This window comes from Vulpes vulpes, chromosome 1 (assembly GCF_048418805.1).
Source record: "Vulpes vulpes isolate BD-2025 chromosome 1, VulVul3, whole genome shotgun sequence".
NCBI classification, from domain to species: Eukaryota; Metazoa; Chordata; class Mammalia; order Carnivora; family Canidae; genus Vulpes; species Vulpes vulpes.
The window spans coordinates 195872950-195892196 of NC_132780.1; the positions used below are offsets into that span (position 1 = coordinate 195872950).

The 19247-nt window shown below is 40.8% G+C and overlaps 1 protein-coding gene across 2 annotated transcripts in view; it reads right to left on the bottom strand.

Annotated features, from left to right (window-relative positions):
- Positions 1-19247, bottom strand: part of CDK19 (cyclin dependent kinase 19) — a 163077-nt gene that overhangs the window by 6211 nt on the left and 137619 nt on the right. For both annotated transcript variants that reach the window (XM_026005805.2, XM_026005806.2), the window contains exons 6-12: positions 14680-14811; positions 10342-10485; positions 10109-10178; positions 4905-4977; positions 4410-4507; positions 3373-3451; positions 2429-2695 (exon numbers count right to left, since the gene is read on the bottom strand). In XM_026005805.2, the coding sequence (XP_025861590.1) occupies positions 2429-2695; positions 3373-3451; positions 4410-4507; positions 4905-4977; positions 10109-10178; positions 10342-10485; positions 14680-14811 (863 nt within the window). The remainder of the gene's footprint in view (positions 1-2428; positions 2696-3372; positions 3452-4409; positions 4508-4904; positions 4978-10108; positions 10179-10341; positions 10486-14679; positions 14812-19247) is intronic.

Genomic DNA, 19247 nt, shown 5'->3' on the forward strand with positions numbered 1-19247 from the left:
AGCTCTCTCCCCAGCCCATACGCACGCCTGCTTCATTTTGAAGCAGATGGCACGGCGTGGGCCAAAGAAAAGCATTTTGAGGAATTCTTGGATTTGAAAGGAATGCAGTAGCTGAGTTATCTGTCCACAATGGGACTCCACTCAGGTTAACATAACAGAATCAGAGACACAAAGATGCACCAGGATGAGATAAAGGCCTGGTGCTCACACAATAGGAATAAACTATTGTTGGGGAGGGGGATGGACTTTGTATATATTAAAAAATTCAAATATGTTCACGGCTACTACCCAAACAGCAAGCTGTTTTTAGTAGATCAAAATGAAGCCCTGATTAGTGTTCGTTGTGTTTAAAGAAGAAAACTGTGGGTCCCAAATGGGGTGCCTTAGGCCAAGTCACCAAACCAGAGCTGAAGACCTAACTGCAGTTTCAACTCTCCCCCTGCAATGTAGTCTACCAGGTCAGTCAGGAAATCTGGTGGGTGCCAAAGAGTAGGCCTCCTGGGGCCTCTCCTTTCCCTCCAAGGAAGACAGGTAATTTGCACGGTAAGAGCCCTACCCTTTCCCTGAGGGAAAAGCGACCCCCCAACTGGAACAATCTTCTTTTCTCTTTTGCCAGTAAGGCTCTTGCCCGGCCCTCCTTCCTACCAAGGCTTCCATGTTGTACCTGCTCCTGGGAGCTCCCCTGCACTTGCTAGATGGGACGCTGCCCAGTTCACAAGCCATTTAATAAAGCCAACCCGACCTTCAAATTTACTCTGTCGTCTTTTGTTTTTCACCCTGTAGAACCAATGGAAGCTCTATGGCGTGTACTCCTCGGCGTGCAGGGACTCTTCCAAGAGAAGGTTTCAGAGAAGAGGTTGTGTGGAAACAAATTAGTTTGCAGATACATTCAAAATGGAAAGCCAGCTGAGGCAGCTATTTATTGTGTCTTTCTTGGTAAATGTTTCTCTTGATTCTGGTTCCTTATCAGCAAGTTTATGGTTTCCTTGCCAGTGGTTTTGTTTTCTATTATCTCTATTCTCCTGCTCCTATTCCACTAGCAGTACCTTGAGGTTCTAAATCTTTTTTTTTTTTAAGGTTTTAAGGGTTCTTCGCCCCCCCCCCCCTTAGATCTTAGCTGGTTACTTTCCTTGAAAATGAAGGCTGTTTTAAAAAAAAAAGAAAAGAAAGAAAGAAAATGAGGGTTTTATGGGGTTTTGTAATGCTCCCTATGGTTTTCACGGGTATTTTTATCTCTCTCCCCCCATAATCCTTAGACTTTTTTCCCTTTAATTTCCCAAATTAGTAGTACAATCCATAGAGGCCACTTTTAGACTGTAGACTTGAGCAGTGCAAACGTGATCCAGGCAAAGGGCCCACAGGGACCCCCTGACTGAACACAGGCCCATCGGGGGACCCACCTCAAGACATCCCTAGGCCCTCGCTGACCAATGGGCTATTTACAACCAGGCAGTTACCAGAACAGGGATGGTTCCATGGCCGTCATACCTCCTCACCCTTCCTATCTCCCCACCCTCCTGCTTTAACTATGGCCCTCACCCTCCTTGCTGTCCTGCCCGGGGGCTCCCTTGAGGAGGATTCAATAAACCTTGATCTCCTCTGTTATTCTTTCATGGCCTGGACCACCAGCTGCCACTGGCTTCCACCCATCCTCATCCCACACTTGGGGGCCCCCATCCCATGGAGAGAGACACTACATTTAGGCAGATACCACACAACTGTAGGGTGTTGTTGTTTTTTTTTTATCTTATTAATAAAAAGTATTTTCTAGTCTCAAAAATACTTCTAGTGAGATTGAACAGTGATTTCTGCAACATCTCAATCTTAATCCCTTTCTATGTTTACAATGGCTACTTACTGATTATTTCCTCTCAGGGACAGCAAATCTTTCTCAAGTGGGCAGCTTATTTTGCCCAAAATAAGCTGCCACTCCTCTCTCTTTCAAAGGATAATATGAGAAATTTCCTTTGAGCAGGGAGATGCTCGCCTCACTTTCCCTCCTCCGGAAGTCAGGAAAAACAAGCCAAGGAACAAAATGTTTCACAATTACAACGAAATATGACCCAAATCTTCATTTTCATGTCATGCCCTAGAAACAGGATTGTACCATTTGTACAGTCAAACTTTAGAGTTCAGTATCACTTGAGTCTAAAAGGCTCTAGGATCAAATTGACTTCTGGGTTGTCTGGGAGGCTCAACTGCTTGAGCGGCTTGCCTTTGGCTCAAGTCGTGACCCTGGGGTGCTGGGGATCCAGACCCGCCTGGGGCTCCTGGCTCAGTCTCCCCATTCAGCCCAGGGTCTGCTTCTCCTTCTGCCCCTCCCCCTGCTGTGTTCTTGCTCATGCTCTCTCTTTAAATAAATTTTAAAAAACAATCAACGCTCCATTTCATAAAAAACCCTTGACCAGAACAGAATCGGAGGGGGTACCTGATAATCTGACGGCATGACAGGCCCACCGGAGTTGGCACCCGAGGGCCCCAGGCGGGGCTTCTTGCTGGGGGGCACCTGCCCGAGGCCCGAGTCCTGGCTGTGCTGCAGGCCGCCACCTGCACCCCCGGCCCCTGCGCCAGCCCCGCCCGTGGTCCCGTTGGTCTGGGTGCTGTTCTGCTGTGGTGCCGGCGCCTGCGGGGGGGCTGCCGCCTGCTGGGGGGGCGCTGGGGGCTGCTGATGCTGGTTCTGTTGCTGCTGCTGGTTCTTGCAAGAAAAGGAAGAAAGGCAAACTTGGTATGGAACTAAATGAACAGGGCGGTGGTTGCTTTCATTTTCCTTTTCTTTTTTAACAGGACATTGATTCCTTAGTAGGCGCACTGGGCTGCCCAAGGACCAAGCTGGAGAGCCCCTCTGGGGTGGGGATGCCAAAGTGACTCCAGCCAGATGCTGCGCATCCCCTAAGGTCAGAGTACTGAGTCCTGAACACGATTCATTCTCCGAAGTTCATCTAGATTGCACACTCATCCTCCACATCAGTCCCAGACATCCGGCCGGAAGGCATGCAGCACCCAGGAAGCTGTTCTGCTCTCAGGAAACCAGCTGTGATGGTCTTCTCCATCAGGAGTTTGGAAAAGTAGAGGGATATGGGGAGGGCCTGATATACCCAGTTACCAGCAAAGAATAAGACCCTTTGAAAGCAGCCTGCATAAAGTGACACTGAACAAATGAAACCCAACAATTAAGAACCAGGGAATGAAACAGGCTAGAAATCATTTATCTGTAAACTTACTAGATTTCAAGTTCGCAAAGTACATCTGCAATCATGTAAATACATAATTAAAGGCAGTTAAATACGTAGTAATCATTCAATTATAGTTCCCTAAATTCTCTTTTTGCCTCCCTTATTCTCTGGAAGTGATGTGTACCGTGTAGCTTTATACCTTGTCACCTTTCTCTTCAGGTTCATCTTCATTAAGGAATTCTCGTTTGGGGTATGGAATCTGGCAGCCAGCAAACACACTACAACACCATTAAAAAAAAAAAAAAAGAATATACATCACGACCTAAAATCTACAGTATCATTGACCTTGTTAACTTAAAATTCCACTTTTTTTCTTAAGCTATGTCCCACTCTTCAGCTCTAGCTAATATTTGCGGGATGCCTCCCAAGACAACTGAATTCAAGCAAATAAGAAAAGAATTTGTGGGGTGCCTGGGTAGCTTAGTTAAGTGTCTGACTCTTGATTTCGGCTCAGGTCAGGATCTCAGGGCTGTTACATCGAGCACCGAGTCGGGCTCTGACCCGCGCTGGGCACACGTGCGCCGAACCTGCTTGAGATTCTCTCTCTCCCTCTGCCCTTCACCCCCACCCCCTTCTCTCTCTGGAAAAAAAAAATTGTCTAAGTTTTATAATAATTACCATTTTCAGTAACAAATCTTAACTGCTGTTAGCTAGTTGACATATATGATGGGGAAGTTTCTCCACAGAAAATTTATTAGCACACAAAACAAAATTGAATTTGTAATTGCCTCAACAATGAAAATACTCCCTCCCCCCCAGAAAAGCTGCATCTTTTATGTGTGCTAATAAACACAAGCACGTGGGTGTAACAAGGAGGGGGAAACACAGGGGTTTTGGTAGTAGAGTGGACACACAGACTTTTAAATTCTTAGTTCCCTACTGGTTTGGCTTAAACTTATCTGGCTGACTGACCTCTCAAAGTCCCACCTGTTCTCAGCTTCAGTTTTTTTCTGTAACCCTGAGTAATGGTCCTTTCTAAAATACTTGTTTCCATTCACACCTCTCTATGGCTTTGCCTGTTTCAGAATACGGGCCCTTTCTCTTGAGTACTTTTTCTCTGAGGTAGTATTAATGGAGAACTTGTAATGCTGCAGTAACAAGGGCTTCTCTTACTTGCAGCCACCATCCGACACCCCCGACCTGGAGCAAAGAACACAGAACACGTACAATACGTACTCTAATGTTGGCAAGGGGTCCTCCTGAAAATAGGGATCCTGCAAAGCCTGCTCCGAGGTAATTCTTTTGGTTGGATCCATAGTAAGGAGTTTCTGAAGCTAGAGTAACACATAAGAAATTGATAGCACATGGAAAGACTGCTTATCAATGTTTTGACTTTTGTATTAAGGTCTAGCAGGATTAATATCAGATGCCATTTTGCAGAGCTCACCATGCTATTAGGACACCACACACATTTATGTGAAATTGGCAGAAATCATTAGCATGAAGGCCCTTTGAGAATATAATTTTTTTTCCTGCTGATAAATCTTTGGGAAAAATTAAGTCTAGAAATCAAGGGTGACATCTTAAAAGAAAAGTATTTAATTTTGCATCAGCCCCCAACAATTTCTTTTCTTTCTAAAGGGAAGGAATAGCTGGCACAATTCCATGTTGAATGGGATGGGGTGGGCCTGTGCTATGGACCCAACTTCCATCTGGAAGAGAAGCACCTACCAAGAGGAACACTTTGCTGTCAGGCTTGACCTTGTGTTTCTCCATGTACTTTATGAGGCTACTGTTGGCGTACCTGCAAGGACATGACAATCACACATCACTGGGAACACTCACGTTTTGTTCTGCTTCGCTTCATTTTTTCAAAAAATGTTCATTTACTTAAGTACAGTTTACACAATTTGTATTTTTTAATGGAAAGCTCCCAGATTGGTTTTCCCATAAGGTACATGTTTAGGCCATTGTTTTTTCTAATAAAAGTACACATAACTGAATATTGGTAAATGTGGGAAGAAGCAGGGATTGTTAAACACCACACCTAAGAGTTTCTATTGTCACAGTTGCTTGGGGGGAAACAACTAACCATTAGAATTGAAAATGTGAACAACCTAAAATCTAGCAATTCCTTTCCTAGGTACATAGTCTAAGAGATTCCTTTGTGCATGTATATCACAGGATACATGGGCAAGAATGTTCTTAGCTGCATTTCTGTAGTAGAAAAAAACTGTAAACAACACCAATGTCTATCCACTAAAGAATGGGTACGTTGTTATGTGTTATACAATAGTAAAAATGAGGGACGCCCGGGTGGCTCAGCAGTTGAGCGTCTGCCTTTGGCTCAGGGCATGATCCAGGGATCCAGAATAGAGTCCCATATCAGGCTCCCTACGGGGAGTCTGCTTCTCCCTCTGCCTATGTCTCTGCCTCTCTCGTCTCTCATGAATATATAAAAATAAAATCTTTTTAAAAAATAATAAAAATGAATACAGAGGTTGTGTGGGGAATAAAAGCCAACTGGAGAAGAAAATACAGACTGTAATATAATTTATATAAAGTTCTGAGATATATTAAACTGAAACAGTAATCCATTTAGAGATATGTCCATCTATAGCAAAACCAGAATGAAAAATGCAGAATGATAATTACAAATTCAGAATAACGTTTACTCACTGGGAGGGACATGAACAGGAAGGCAGGGTGCACAGAGCACTTCAGTAATCTTAGAGATGTTTTATTTCTTATGCTGAAGGTAGGTAGGGGGGTATTCATTTTATTATTCTAAATAGACTATGTATCGTGTTTTTGTTACGTATTTTCTTTCCTACATATGAAAAATTTCACAAAATCTTATGCTGAAGGGTGGGTAGAGGGGTATTCATTTTATTATTCTAAACAGACTGTGGATCATATTTTTGTTACGTATGTTCTTTCCTACATATGAAAAATTTCACATTAAATTTTCACATTTATGGTGGAAAATTTAGAGAATACAGAAAACTCTAGAGAAGAAAACTGATAGTCAAGTAAGTCATTCAGTGATTAGAAGAAAAAAAAACAAACAAACCAAAACACTGTTGAGATTTTGCTGATTTTTCCTTTGGCATTTTTGCTATGCATCTATGTCTGATTCAAACACAGAGGAGTTTTTGTTTTTGTTTTATAAAATCAGGATCATACTGTACAGACTGCCCTCTTTTCACTTAATAATAAACTTCTTTCCTTGTCTACCACTCCCTAAACTACTAATTTGCAGGGGTTGTATATTCTTACTGTTCTTGATGTTGTTTGTTTCACAATAGTTAAGAAATCTGTGTCCTTGTAGGTTAATCTGATCTGCATGGTGGGGAGACAATGCTGCACAGCAGGTGAGGATCAGAAAGGATTTACCAGTTCGTCAACCCCAGTGAAAGCCTAGGTTCCTCCTCTGAAAGCTGAGGATTATAATCATACCTATCTAATAGTGTTGTTGTTGTTGTGGGGACCATCCGAGAAAGTGCTGCTAAGGGCTTAGCACCATGCCTGACATAGTAAGTACTTGGCAAGCCATGTGTGACTGCTCTGATTGCTCCCACAGGATAAATTCTTGAATTTCTTAGGTCAGAGGAAAGGGACATTTCAAAGCCATTTTTATGTGCTACAGAACGAACCTTTCTACACAGAGCTGGCCCTAAGACAGGCAGCATGGGTCCCTGAGAGCCTGCATTTTTAGCAAGGTCTCCAGGTGATTTGTATGTAAATTAAAGTTTGAGAAACACTCTGGCTCAGCAGTCACATTCAAGGAAGAGTGCCCATTTTATCATACCCTTCCCTAGGTATGTTCATTCTTAAAATCTTTGCCATGTGTATTGATTTAAAATTTTCTCGGGGTGCCTGGCTGGACCAATTGGTAGAGCATGCAACTGAATCTCAGGGTTGTAAAGTTCGAGCTCCATGATGGATGTAGAGATTGCTTAGAAATAAAATCTTAAAAAAAAAAATTGGGGCAACCCGAGTGGCTCAGTGGTTGAGTGCCACCTTCATGCCAGGGCGTGATCCTGGAGATCCAGGATCGAGTCCCATGTCAGGCTCCTTGCATGGAGCCTGCTTGTCTCTATGCCTGTGTCTCTGCCTCTCTCTCTCTCTCTCTCTCTCTCATAAATAAGTAAATAAAATCTTTTTTTTTAATTATTTTTTTTTACATTTTTTTCCCTCCAGTAATGAGGAACATTTTTATTAGCAAGGTAGCTACTAAGTTTGTTAATGGGAAGAAATTTTAAAGTTTATGTAGAAATGGAGTTTGTCTACATAAATCTCTTTGGTCTTTATGTTGCATCAACTGATTTCTTGGGTTAACTCTAGATTCTAAGTTATTTGTTTCCATCATAATATCAGATGGAATGTGATATTGAATGCTTATTGGAACAATCAATTTTAAAGTCGACTTAGAGATTTCCTTTTAGTTCCATTTTCACCTTGCCTTCTACTGAGCTAACAAGAGCTGACACTCTGGAAAGATTATAGAAGCTTATATCACTATCCTTCCCAATTCACTTAAGAGGAATTTTGGGGGTTCTTTTCATTTGATATAATGAAAGAAAGTTATTTTACTTTTTATGTCATTTAAAATGATGCTTTCTGGAATTCTTAAATTATATTTTACTTCAGTGACTGGTATGTATTCTATTAGATTTAGCTAATTTTTAATAAATTCCTTTCATCTTACCCATCACTAGTCTCTTTCATGGGGGTAGAACCGTTTGCATAAGAAGTACAGGCTCTTACTGCTGAGCTTTTCCTATTACTTTTCCAACTGAATTTCATTTATCTTTTAAAACTTCTCTCCTTTTATTTCTGGTTACTGTAAACACTATCATTTGATGTGAAAATTTTCCTTTAGTCTTTAAACACTTAGATGAATGTTAAGTGCTTACATTAATTTTCTTCATCTTTTACACTACTAGTATGTCTTCAATTACTTGTACCACTTTCATTAATACCCATTTGACAAGTCATTAGTGAGCATGTACTTATGTACCAGGCCCTGGAGACACAGATAATGGTGTATAAAGTCGACATAACCCATACTATCTAGAGGGAGAGGCAGGTAAGTGTTCTAAAGCTAACTGTGGTGCAAAGTCATCAGTGCTGAGAGGAGCAGCAAGGATGTCACAGTACAGAAGGGGACTACCTAACTCAGACCTAGAAGGGCAATGGAGGCCTCAGCAGGCAAGTGATGCCTAAGCCAAGATTGAAAGGATAAGCAGAAAGGAAGTTAATATGAGAAGTTAGAATGAGTGGGAGGAAAGTATATCGTAGACTAAAGGAACAGCATGTGTAAAAACCCAAAGGTAAAGAAAAAAAAAAACCAAAAAACAAAACTCTGGGGTTTTCAGATTCTTTTTTTTTTTTTTTTAAGATTTTATTTATTTATTCATGAGAGACACAGAGAGAGAGGCAGAGACACAGGCAGAGGGAGAAGCAGGCCCTATGCAGGGAACCCAATGTGGGACTCAATCCCAGGTCTCCAGAATCACAGCCGGGGCTGCAGGTGGCGCTAAACCACTGAGCCACCTGGGCTGCCCGGGTTTTCAGACTCTTAAAGAAATTCATGATGTCCAGGCTATAGAATAAAAAGTAGACAGTGGTTTAGTAGATGATGGTGGTGCAGAAGCCAAAGCTCTGTAAGTCACACTCAGAATTTAGAGTACAGTGAATTAAGAGCAACTAGGAGACCAAACATGATCAAATTTGCTTTTGGCCACGACTGCAGTATAGACAGTGAGTGTGAATGAAGATTGGAGGTCTTCCACTTGGAAGGCCACTGCAGGATCCTAAGTGAGGGAGAGTTGCTGTCTGGACTGTAATAGTGACAAGGTAGATGGAGAGAAATACAAAGAACTGACTAGATTTACTAATTGTTTGAACCCTGCAGGGTAAAATGGAAGAGAATGGGATAAGAGAAGATCAGGCATATCTCAGGTCTTGGGCTGGAACAACTAGGTGAATCATGGAGTCATTTCCTAAGATAGGAAATACAGCGGGAGGAAGGTGTGGGAGGATAGATGATGAGTTCAGTTTTGGACACTGAACTTGAAGTGTTTATGGAACATTCACGTTGGGATTCCAGAAGGCAATTAGATAAGTGGGTCTGAAACCTGGGAAAAGAGATCTGAGTCAGATGCAAAAACTGGGAGTTATCAGCGTAATCAGTGGTAAATTGTGGCCAATGAAATCAGAGAAACTGCTCGGGAAAATGTCCAGAGTGAGAAGAGAGTCCAAGACAGAACCTTGAGCAATAGGAGTGCCTTTAAGAGGCAGAAGAAAAACACCCCACCGGGGACCGTGGAAGAGAGAGGCCAAAAATGTGTGGTGCCATTTCCTACCTTTCTTTATCATGCCTGCTTTCATTCTTACATGTCATCCTGTCCTGAAATTTTCCTGTTAAGTTGCCCAAAAGAGAATCCCTTTCACCTTTTCCTCTAGGCGTGCGCATTTACAACAAACCCCTCTCACGCTGTCCCCTTTATTCTCTCATTTCTACTCAATATACACCAGTGTGTTTTACTCGGCTTCTGGGCCATGCGTTCTTCTTTCTGCTATACTTCCTGGTTGTCTAACCCAGCATTTCGCTCACCGGTCATTATTCAGATAAAGATAAAAATCACAGTTGTGGCCTTGAACTGAGCCCTCATCATGCTAAAACAGGAGAGACATTTAAATGCTATACTGACCCTTAAAATTCTTAGAAGTCTGTAAAATACTACAGTCTAAGTCTGACATGTACATTAGCAAAATCTGGAATATCTTCTTTAAATCATGAGCATAATTAATATATTAAAACCTAAAATCTAAATGTCTGGTTTAAACACTAATCTGTATCTGGTTTCTAAAAGGATTGAGATATTCCCATTGAAGTTACTACTTATATTTAATATGAAATTACTTACGTTGTTCTTCTAAAGTCTTTCTGAAGTGTGGGGTACTCTGGCATCTTTCTAATATCTTCCCAATCTTTATCTTACAAAAAAATATCGAATATTGTTATAGAAAATAATGTTACTTATATTTAAAAATCTACTTATGTTAGCTTAAAAATAGACATAAAAATAAAATATGCTTTTGAAAAGGAATTATTTTGAAATATGACTCCAATGTTATTTTGAAAAGAAAAATAAATTACCTGCAGGAAACCCCATGACACTAAATATCCGATCTAGTTGATCATGATGAAAGGGATTGCTTGTTTTTATATCTTCCTGACGACAGTGAAAAATAGGTTCTGAAGTCAACAATTCAGCAAATATGCAACCTATTGCCCATATATCTATGAAGGAAGAAAAACAAGTTTTGTACAGATTTATTATATTTCTTGGGTTATAATCCCTGAGTATTTTCACAACCTACATATAAAAATAGTTTTCAGTGATGGAATATACAAAGTATGACAACCATATTAAGAAAACATATAAAAACATATATATATATATATATATATATATATATATATGACATGAAATAGCTGTATCATTACATAACAGATTAAAAGCCAAATATAAAAACATTGATTTGTAAATTTTCTAATCAAGATACACTTGGGAAACTCAATTTAGCAAGCAATGAATTTACACCTAGGCAAAAGCTTTTCCCAACCATTGTGAATAATGTAGTCACTGAAGCATTCAACTGATAATCTAATGCAGGTAATACTCATGACCCAATAGACTAAACAATGTCATCATCAGGTATAGTGAGACATTCCTTTAAGGCAGTCAAATGCACAACAATAGATCATAATTTCTGATGCATGAGTGTAGATAGACAGTACAGACCATATAACATGACCTGGAAAAGCTCTACTTTTGTTGGAAAGACTACCAATTTCAATTTTTTCAACAAACTGTAAGGTCTAGAAGCTGATAAATACAAGTGTCTACAGGTATGGCATGACACCATAGAGACAGATATTATTTGAATATATTCACTTGGATTAAGCTGTTCCAATCCTCTAACACTCCAAGATAAAGTTAGGCATCTTTAAAAGTTTTACTAACTATTTTAAATCACCAGTGATAGATTATTCTATTTGGATTTTACATGTTGAAAAACTGTAATTTTGATTCTAAGACTATAATAATACATTCACAATGCTTTGCCAAATGTACGAGTGAATTGATTTGTGTCTCTCATGAATAAATGAAATCTTAAAAAAAAAAAAAAAAAGAAAAGAAAAGGACAGAAGCCAGGATCCAGATTCCTCTGAGAATTGCTAAGAAAAAGAACCTTAGTGCAGCAAGTAATGTTAAGTTCTGGGATTTCTTGCCTCCTATTAACCTCTAATTTTAAATGGTCATCTGGCTCTTGTATCATCTATACCATTTCTCAGCTCTCATTCTTCTATCAATGATGTGTTCCTCCCTCCCTCCACACACACACACACACACACACACACACGTACGCACAACTGCTATCACTCCTCTTCCCCCCTAAATCACTCCATGAAACTTCGTGATATCAAATCATCAAACTCTTCTTTTATATGCTCTGAATAGAAATAATACTCATTTCTGACATGAACCAGGTATGGAGAAGAGTAAGAACAAGTGAATGTGTATGCATTTGTTGTATTTATAATGTCTGCTATGATATGTGAAGCTGGGATGCCTGGGTGGATCAGTGGTTGAGTGTCTACCTTTAGCTCAGGTCGTGATCCCAGGGTCCTGGGATTAAGTCCCACATCGGACTCCCCACAGGAAGCCTACTTCTCCCTCTGCCTATGTCTCTGCCTCTCTCTCTCTCTCTCTCTCTCTCTCTCTCTCTCTGTCCCTTATGAATAAATAAATAAAATCTTTAAAAAAAAAAAAAAGAATATATGTGAAGCCTAAGAATAACTGATTTGGGGATTACTCCTTTTCTGTGTCTTTTTTCTTTCTTCCTAATTTCTATCCAGAATGGATAAATGCAACTTGACTAAAATTGGAAATTATCTTTATCTCTAAGTTGCAAACTAGTTTAAATTCAATTTTATTGTCCACACCCTGAGGAAATAGGAAATAGAGTTGATTTCCAATTTATACCCAATTATCTTTATTTCTCCCAAAACACCTAATTTTATTTCAATAGAAGAACAGTTAATCAGAAAATATTCAGGGCTCCTGGGTGGTTCAGTCTGTTGAGCATCTGCCTTTGGCTCAGGTTATGATAGCAGGGTCCTTGGATGGAGCCCCACAGTCTTGTCGGGCTCTCTCTTCAGCAGGGATCCTATTTCTCCCTCTCCTTGTACCTGCTGCTCCACCTGCTTGTGCTGTCAAATAAATAAAATCTTCAAAAAAAATATTCATAGAATTGTGCTTCTCAAAGTGTGGACTGTCAAAATGTGTGGACCACATACAACAGACTCATGCAATGGCACATATCATAAATGAGACTTACTACACCATGGATTTGTCCTCTAAGAATCTCTGAGAGTGGGAGAGGTTTTGGTGGGGAGTCCAAGAAGGTTTGGCTGAATGTGCCTTTTCTGCCTACAAATCTCCCTCCTAGATATACTCTGTAGAGACCTTGCTAAGAGCCGAGAGCAGGTGGATTTCTACTGTTACCATGTCCTCGACTCGCTGCCCTGTGCCCTGGGTTATCTCATCATCAGTTCTGCTCTGAGGCACCGCCTGTTACTTCCCAGCTAACAACCCCTTTCTCTGGGGTATTTTCAGTCTCTCCCTATCCCCTAGCGCTTTCTGAGATTGTCTAAGAGATTTTATTGTTCTCAGCGGAGAGATTGAACAGAAAAAGCACACATAATTCCAAAAGTTTCAAAGGTACAGCTTCTTGGTAAAAATCACTCATTGGGATGTAAGTAGAGTCAGGCTCTAATTTTAACCCCTCATTCTGAGACCATTCTATTCCTTCCATCTGCTTGTATAGTTGTCTTTTCTGTATCCTTCAGATACAGCTGCCATGGTCGGGTCTCAGGCCGATAGCATGGCCTCAGCAGCCTCTGAATGGGGCCTTACTATTGGCTCGGCTGCTAGCAGTAGGGTTGAAGGCCGGTCTCACACTCCCCTACTGTAAACACTCATAGGCTTGTTCACCAACTTAACAGAACCTTTCAGCAATGTTTAAGAAGTATTACAAGATTTCAGCAACTGTGTTGGCATCTCAATCCTTGGACATAGTATAGATGTATGCTGGGTGTCAGAATTTTGCAGAAACTAGACCTCCTATTGAATGAGGACATTGCTCACTATATTTTAATCTTTGTTTCTCCTTTTATCCACAAACAGGTTAATTATCAGTCTAATCTTTTCAAACATAGGAACTACCTCTGTAGTTCTTTGCATGCCACCAGGTTTTTCACAAATTTAACAGAGAAAGGTTACACTCAACTATCTTTAATAATTTTATTATTTAGTGCCTTTATTAAATAGAACTTAACCAAAGCAGCTAAATGTAGTGAAAAATGATAGGAGACTAATACCAGTAAATGGAAAATTCATCAGAAAGAAATTTTCAAGAAATACACCTAGCAGATTTTGGTACTTACAGAACTAGCCCATCACAGTGACAGTACTATTTACCCTTCTCTATCTTCTCTTTTTACCTCATTTAAATAAATTTCTAGGGAGCACCTGGGTGGCTCCATAGTTGAGCATCTGCCTTCAGCTCAGGTCATGATCCCAGGATCGGGCTCCCCGCAGGGAGCTTGCTTCTCCCTCTCCCTGTCTCTGCCTCTCTCTGTACGTCTCTCATGAATAAACAAACAAAATATTAAAAAAAAAAAAAAAAGAAATCTCTAGGTTTGAGGAGAGCTCTGTCTTCCTGACTCCCCCAGTTCATAGCTGGGCACTCCAAGGACACAGTAGTGATCAGTAGTAAAATCTCTGCTGCCTCTGTTCTGGAGCAGACTTTAAATTCTACAGAGAGTGTGTTTATAACAGATTCTCTTACTCAGTTTTTTTTTCACTTACTGAAATGGCAAGATGCTGAGCACAGCTAATCCACCCAGAGTCTATTTCCTACTGTAATGGAGAACCCGTCATCCTGATAACAGTAATGGCAGGAGAAAAAAATTAGTCACATTATTTCTTGTTGAGGAAAGAACTGACTGACTGACTTTTCCCACCAGATAGAAGGGGCTCTCTTCAACATCACGCTATATCTGGTTTTCTGTTTTTCTTTTTGTGGAGAAAACAATTCTTACTAAACCTCTCTCCAATTCTTCTTGATCAATGGTAGGCAAGTGGGAAATAAAATCAGCGCGTTATCATTTCCATAGCAACACAACAGGATCAGGTAAGTCTCTTCTCTAACAGGAAATGCTTTCTTCTTTTTAAAGAACCATATTCTCCTACAAAGTTAAAAAGGCTAATCTACCAGAATATAAAATTTAGGGCTGCAGAAGACAGGAGGACTTTGACAAAGGGATGGAAGAATGGTTTTTACAAAACAGCTTCATTATTATTGTACCACTTGGTATTCATGATCATTCAGTGCTACGATCGGAAATCGTCTGAGACTAACTTACCAATGGCCTTTGTATAATGCCTCGCACCAAGCAGAAGTTCTGGAGCCCGGTACCAAAAAGTCACCACCACGGGATCCAGGTCTGCTAGTGGCTTTAGAGGAGAGTTGAATAATCTGGCAAAACCCATGTCAGCTAGAAAATGAAATAAATTAATATAAAACTCAGTTTGGTATGCTACTTGAACCATGCAAGGTTGATGACAATAGCCACTTGCCTTATAAAGCAACCTTTTACCTCACTTTGCAACCAGGCACCAGATCCCCACCCCCTTCTGAGGTGGATATTATTATTATTATTGTGCCTCTTTTATTGATCAAGAAACTGAAGCTTAAAGATATTCTGACTTGCCCAAGGTCATGGAGTGAGTGAAGACAGTCATAAGTAGAACCCAAGTCTGACTTCAGATCCCCAGCTTTCAGAAACACTATAATCATCTTAAATGTTTTATAAAATTGAAATAGTCTGAACATGATTAGTTATGACCTCTGTATGCCTTTGCATCTAAAAACTGACTCCATCTTGGTTTGGTGTGAGCTGCAGTTGGCTCATGGACGCACGAGAGCCAATTTGTACATATGTCTTCCCAACTCTGAGTTCAGTGATGTCATGTTGGTGACTTGAAATTGGCTATGATGGGAATATTTACATCATGAAAACAGCAAATGCTACAAATTGGGGCTTTTTTCCCCCAGGGAGCCACTGTTGTGTAATTACCAGCACACTTTATAGGATACCAAGAACCATGTTACCAAGAACATGTATAGGATATGTAAGAGATAATTTGTTATAATTCAGGATTTAACAAAGATCTATACCAAAGGTGATTTAAATATCAGAGGTGTACACAAGTAGCAAAAGAATAGTTATTACTCTAATGAGTTCCTGGAGACTAATTTTCTTAAGATTTCATAAATATAAAAAATATATATAAAAAATTTTTAAAAAACATTTCATAAATAACAAATACTTTTTATCTATCAAGCACTTGATAGAGTTTACAGCTGGCTTTCACATATATCATACATAACTTCATCTAATCCTCATTCAAATGCTGGTTCAGTAAGCATGTTGTTCCCCACCTCTGAGATGAAGAATCTAAAGCAAACCCAAAAGCAGTTAGATGACTTGCCCAAGGTCATAGAGATAGGAAGTAAAAATGCCATGTTATAATTTAGCAGCTATATTCTTACGCATTGATGGGACATCCAGTAGAGATAATACCATGTCACAAAGGAAAAATCGGAAGAATTAAAAAAAAAACCTCTATAATTTGAAATGTATAATATACACAGTATGTTTTCATTGTATAAGGGATAGTAATAATTCCTGTCTATTGTTTGAACTTTAGAGGAATTTCAAACCTTTTCTCAGGTAATCTCTACTTTAGACATAGGGTAACTGGCCTAAACATTACTAATGGTTGTTTTCCTAAAATTAGATGTGAGTGAAACTGTTCAATTCAATACACTGCAGTAATAAAATTCAGGTGTGAGTGCTAATTAGACAGTATCAAATGATAGAGAAAAGCAGGAAAAAGCCGTGTGCACCACCAAGGAGCTTACAGGAAGGGAAGGTGACAAAAAACATGGAGTAGACAAAAACCAAAAGGGTAATAAGCACTGTAAGGGCCAAAGGCCAGTTGCCAGTGGCTTCTACTAGATTCTATGTCCTTTGAGGGGCAGGCCATGTCTCCTCCCTGGCTTGAGCTGGAACAGTGTTTGGTACACCTCTGTAGCAGTGGACGAAACTGACCGTGGGGCTTGAGCTGGATTTCCCAGGGGGGAGTCACTGTGAACAGTATGGGGGGATGGGGATCTCTGGGTGGCTCAGTGGTTTAGCGCCTGCCTTCAGCCCAGGGTGTGGTCTTGGAGTCCCGGGATCGAGTCCTACACTGGGCTCCCTGCGTGGAGCCTGCTTCTCACTCTGCCTGTCTCTCTCTCTCTCTGTGTCTCTCATGAATAAATAAATAAAATCTTAAAAAAACCAAAACAAAACAGTAAGGGGGGTTGCAGGCAAGCAAGAGGGTTCCAGGGAAGGCCCGAAGTCTTCAGGCTGCTGGGGCGGGGGAGGCTCAGGTGCAGCTAAGGGCACGATGCGCTTTTGCCTTCACTCAAAAAATGACTATTAAAGTGTTAAGCATAGGCATCCGGGCATTACTAGTGTTTAAACAGTAACATACGAGTGAAACAAAATTTAAAAGCAATTTAATCGACTAGATTGACTACTAGACAATTATTTACCATTAAGCTTATTGCTTACTTTTAACCCTGATTTTTATTCCTAATCTTGGACAGCATTACAATTCTCAAACTCTTAACAGGAGGGCAACTAACGGGCCTGGCTAGAACACAGAATTTATGCTGAGGAGAACTAGAGACATCTGGGAGTGGTAGGGAGAAGACAGGAAGGGCGGGTGACCGGGATAACATGATGACCGGTACAAACAGGGGAGAGTCCAGGATGGTGACTGTGAATCTGGTTTGAAACAATGGAGTAGAGGTTGCCAGCAGCACATCCGAATAAAGGCAGAGCTTTTGGCGAGGGTGAGAGAAGAGAATCTGAGATTCAGATCTTAAAATGATTTTTATAGAACCCACAATTTTAAGGCCACAACTTATTAGGGCCTTAAAGAAGTAACTGTAGAGGGAGGCCACACCCCTTGCCAGCGCCCAGGGGATCTTGAAACACAAGGCTAATAATAGGAAGAAAAGCCACTGATGAGTAAAATGCAGAAGAGTAAGCAAAAGTGGTGAATGGGAAAAGAGAATTCTGTGATGTCACAGAGACCAAGGGAAAAGGCAGTCGTGAAGCCAGACTGGTCACAGACATGAATGACTAAGGTAGTAAAGGTGACTATCTATAGGCGCCAGTTGCTCTGGTGAGATAGAGGTCAGAGGTGACCATCTGGAGAGCAGTTTCAATGGAATTAGAGGGCAGGTTATAACAAACGAGGGTGAGTAGAACCAGTGGGTGAACACTGTGTGCTCTAGAAGTAAAGGAACAAGGGGGCAGAAAATGAACAAATGGTAAAGAAAACACAATGGATATGAGTAAGGCTTATTCCAGAACTGGGAAGAGGATTACGAATGTTTAAAGGTGAAGAGGAGAAACTAGGGAAGCAGAGAGTGGAGACACAGCAGTGTGAGAGCTTTAGTACAGCAAGATCTTCAGAAGCTGGGGCGGGGTGGGGTGGGGTGGCCCAGACGGGACTCAGAAGGGGAGCGTCACTCTTTGTCCGAGATCCCTTCAAAGGCAGCACTGTGCTGGCAGAAAGTGCTCAGTGAGGGTACCGCAGACAGCTTTGATATTGCTAGGCAGCAACGTTTGCAGGGAAAGAGACTTTGGACTTGGAATCGAGTCCTCCCTTGGAGAGGCCACGTAAGCTGCAACCTCTCCAAAGTCAGCTCCCCTCCTCTGTCACAGGGGTGGTTGTGTAAGTACATGAGGTAACATGTAATGGCATTTACCACTCTGGGCAGGGAACTGTCTGTGTCACTGTCTCTCACAGGGAGGGCCACCCTCCACCACTCTTTCCCCTTCACCAATATCTAGCAAGAGGTAGGGACTCAAATGCCTACAAGAAAAAGCATAAGGGAGACACAGGAGCAAGTGGGGAGTCGTGGAGGGCCCAGGGGTGGGGTGGGAGGCAAGGGAAGGAAAGTAGCTACTTGGTTCTTAGTGACCACCGACAACATTTTTTATGATTCTGAATCTCAGTAAACTCAACATAGAGGTTTAAAGAAAGGGAAGTTGGCTGAAAACAGCTTTTTCTGGAGCCAGACTAGCAAACGGATTGAAGAAGTAGAAGACGGGGCAGCAGGCAGGCTCAGTTGTAGCAGGATGGAATGGATGTGTAGCAGGTCAGCTTAGCACCCTTAGTATGATATGTTCAAACAGCAAAGAAAGCAGATTGATGAGACGAAATTTCTTTTAAAATCCTTCCAAAAATCATTGAGCATTTAGTACATGTAATTTCTATTACAAAAAAAAATTAGAATAAAGCACTTCTTTAGTTCATTTTCTTCCTAAAAATGTCACAGGTATAAATGATGCCAATTTCTTTTAGAACAACCTTCAGGGTTGCAAAGGAAATTTTAATATTATAGATGAAGTTCCTCCTGGTGCCTTAACTTAAGACCACCAAGTAAGAGAGTCTTATAAACATATGTCTTCATTTGGAAAAAATATGTTGGTACCTGGCACAGGCATGCAGGGGGCAGAAGAATGGTATCTGGGAAGATGTGTGCTTTAGGTCAGGTGGGAGAGAGGCATTCAGGAAAAGCTGAGACAAAAGCAAGACTTAGCAGATTATGTTCAGGGTCACTGCGAGACAATAATCATGGTATAAACACATGCTGGGTACGATATGGGAATGAAGTTTTTGTGGGCTTGCTTGCCTCAGCTTAGAAACACAGAACCTTATTTGGGGAATAAACCCTCTGAGGAGTTTTATAAACTATCTATCTACACTTCCCAACATATTTTCTAAAAATGCCATGAAGAAGTCATTTTAAAACTAACTACTTAAATACGAATCTTAAAAAAGGGATACCACCTTTGCAGTCATT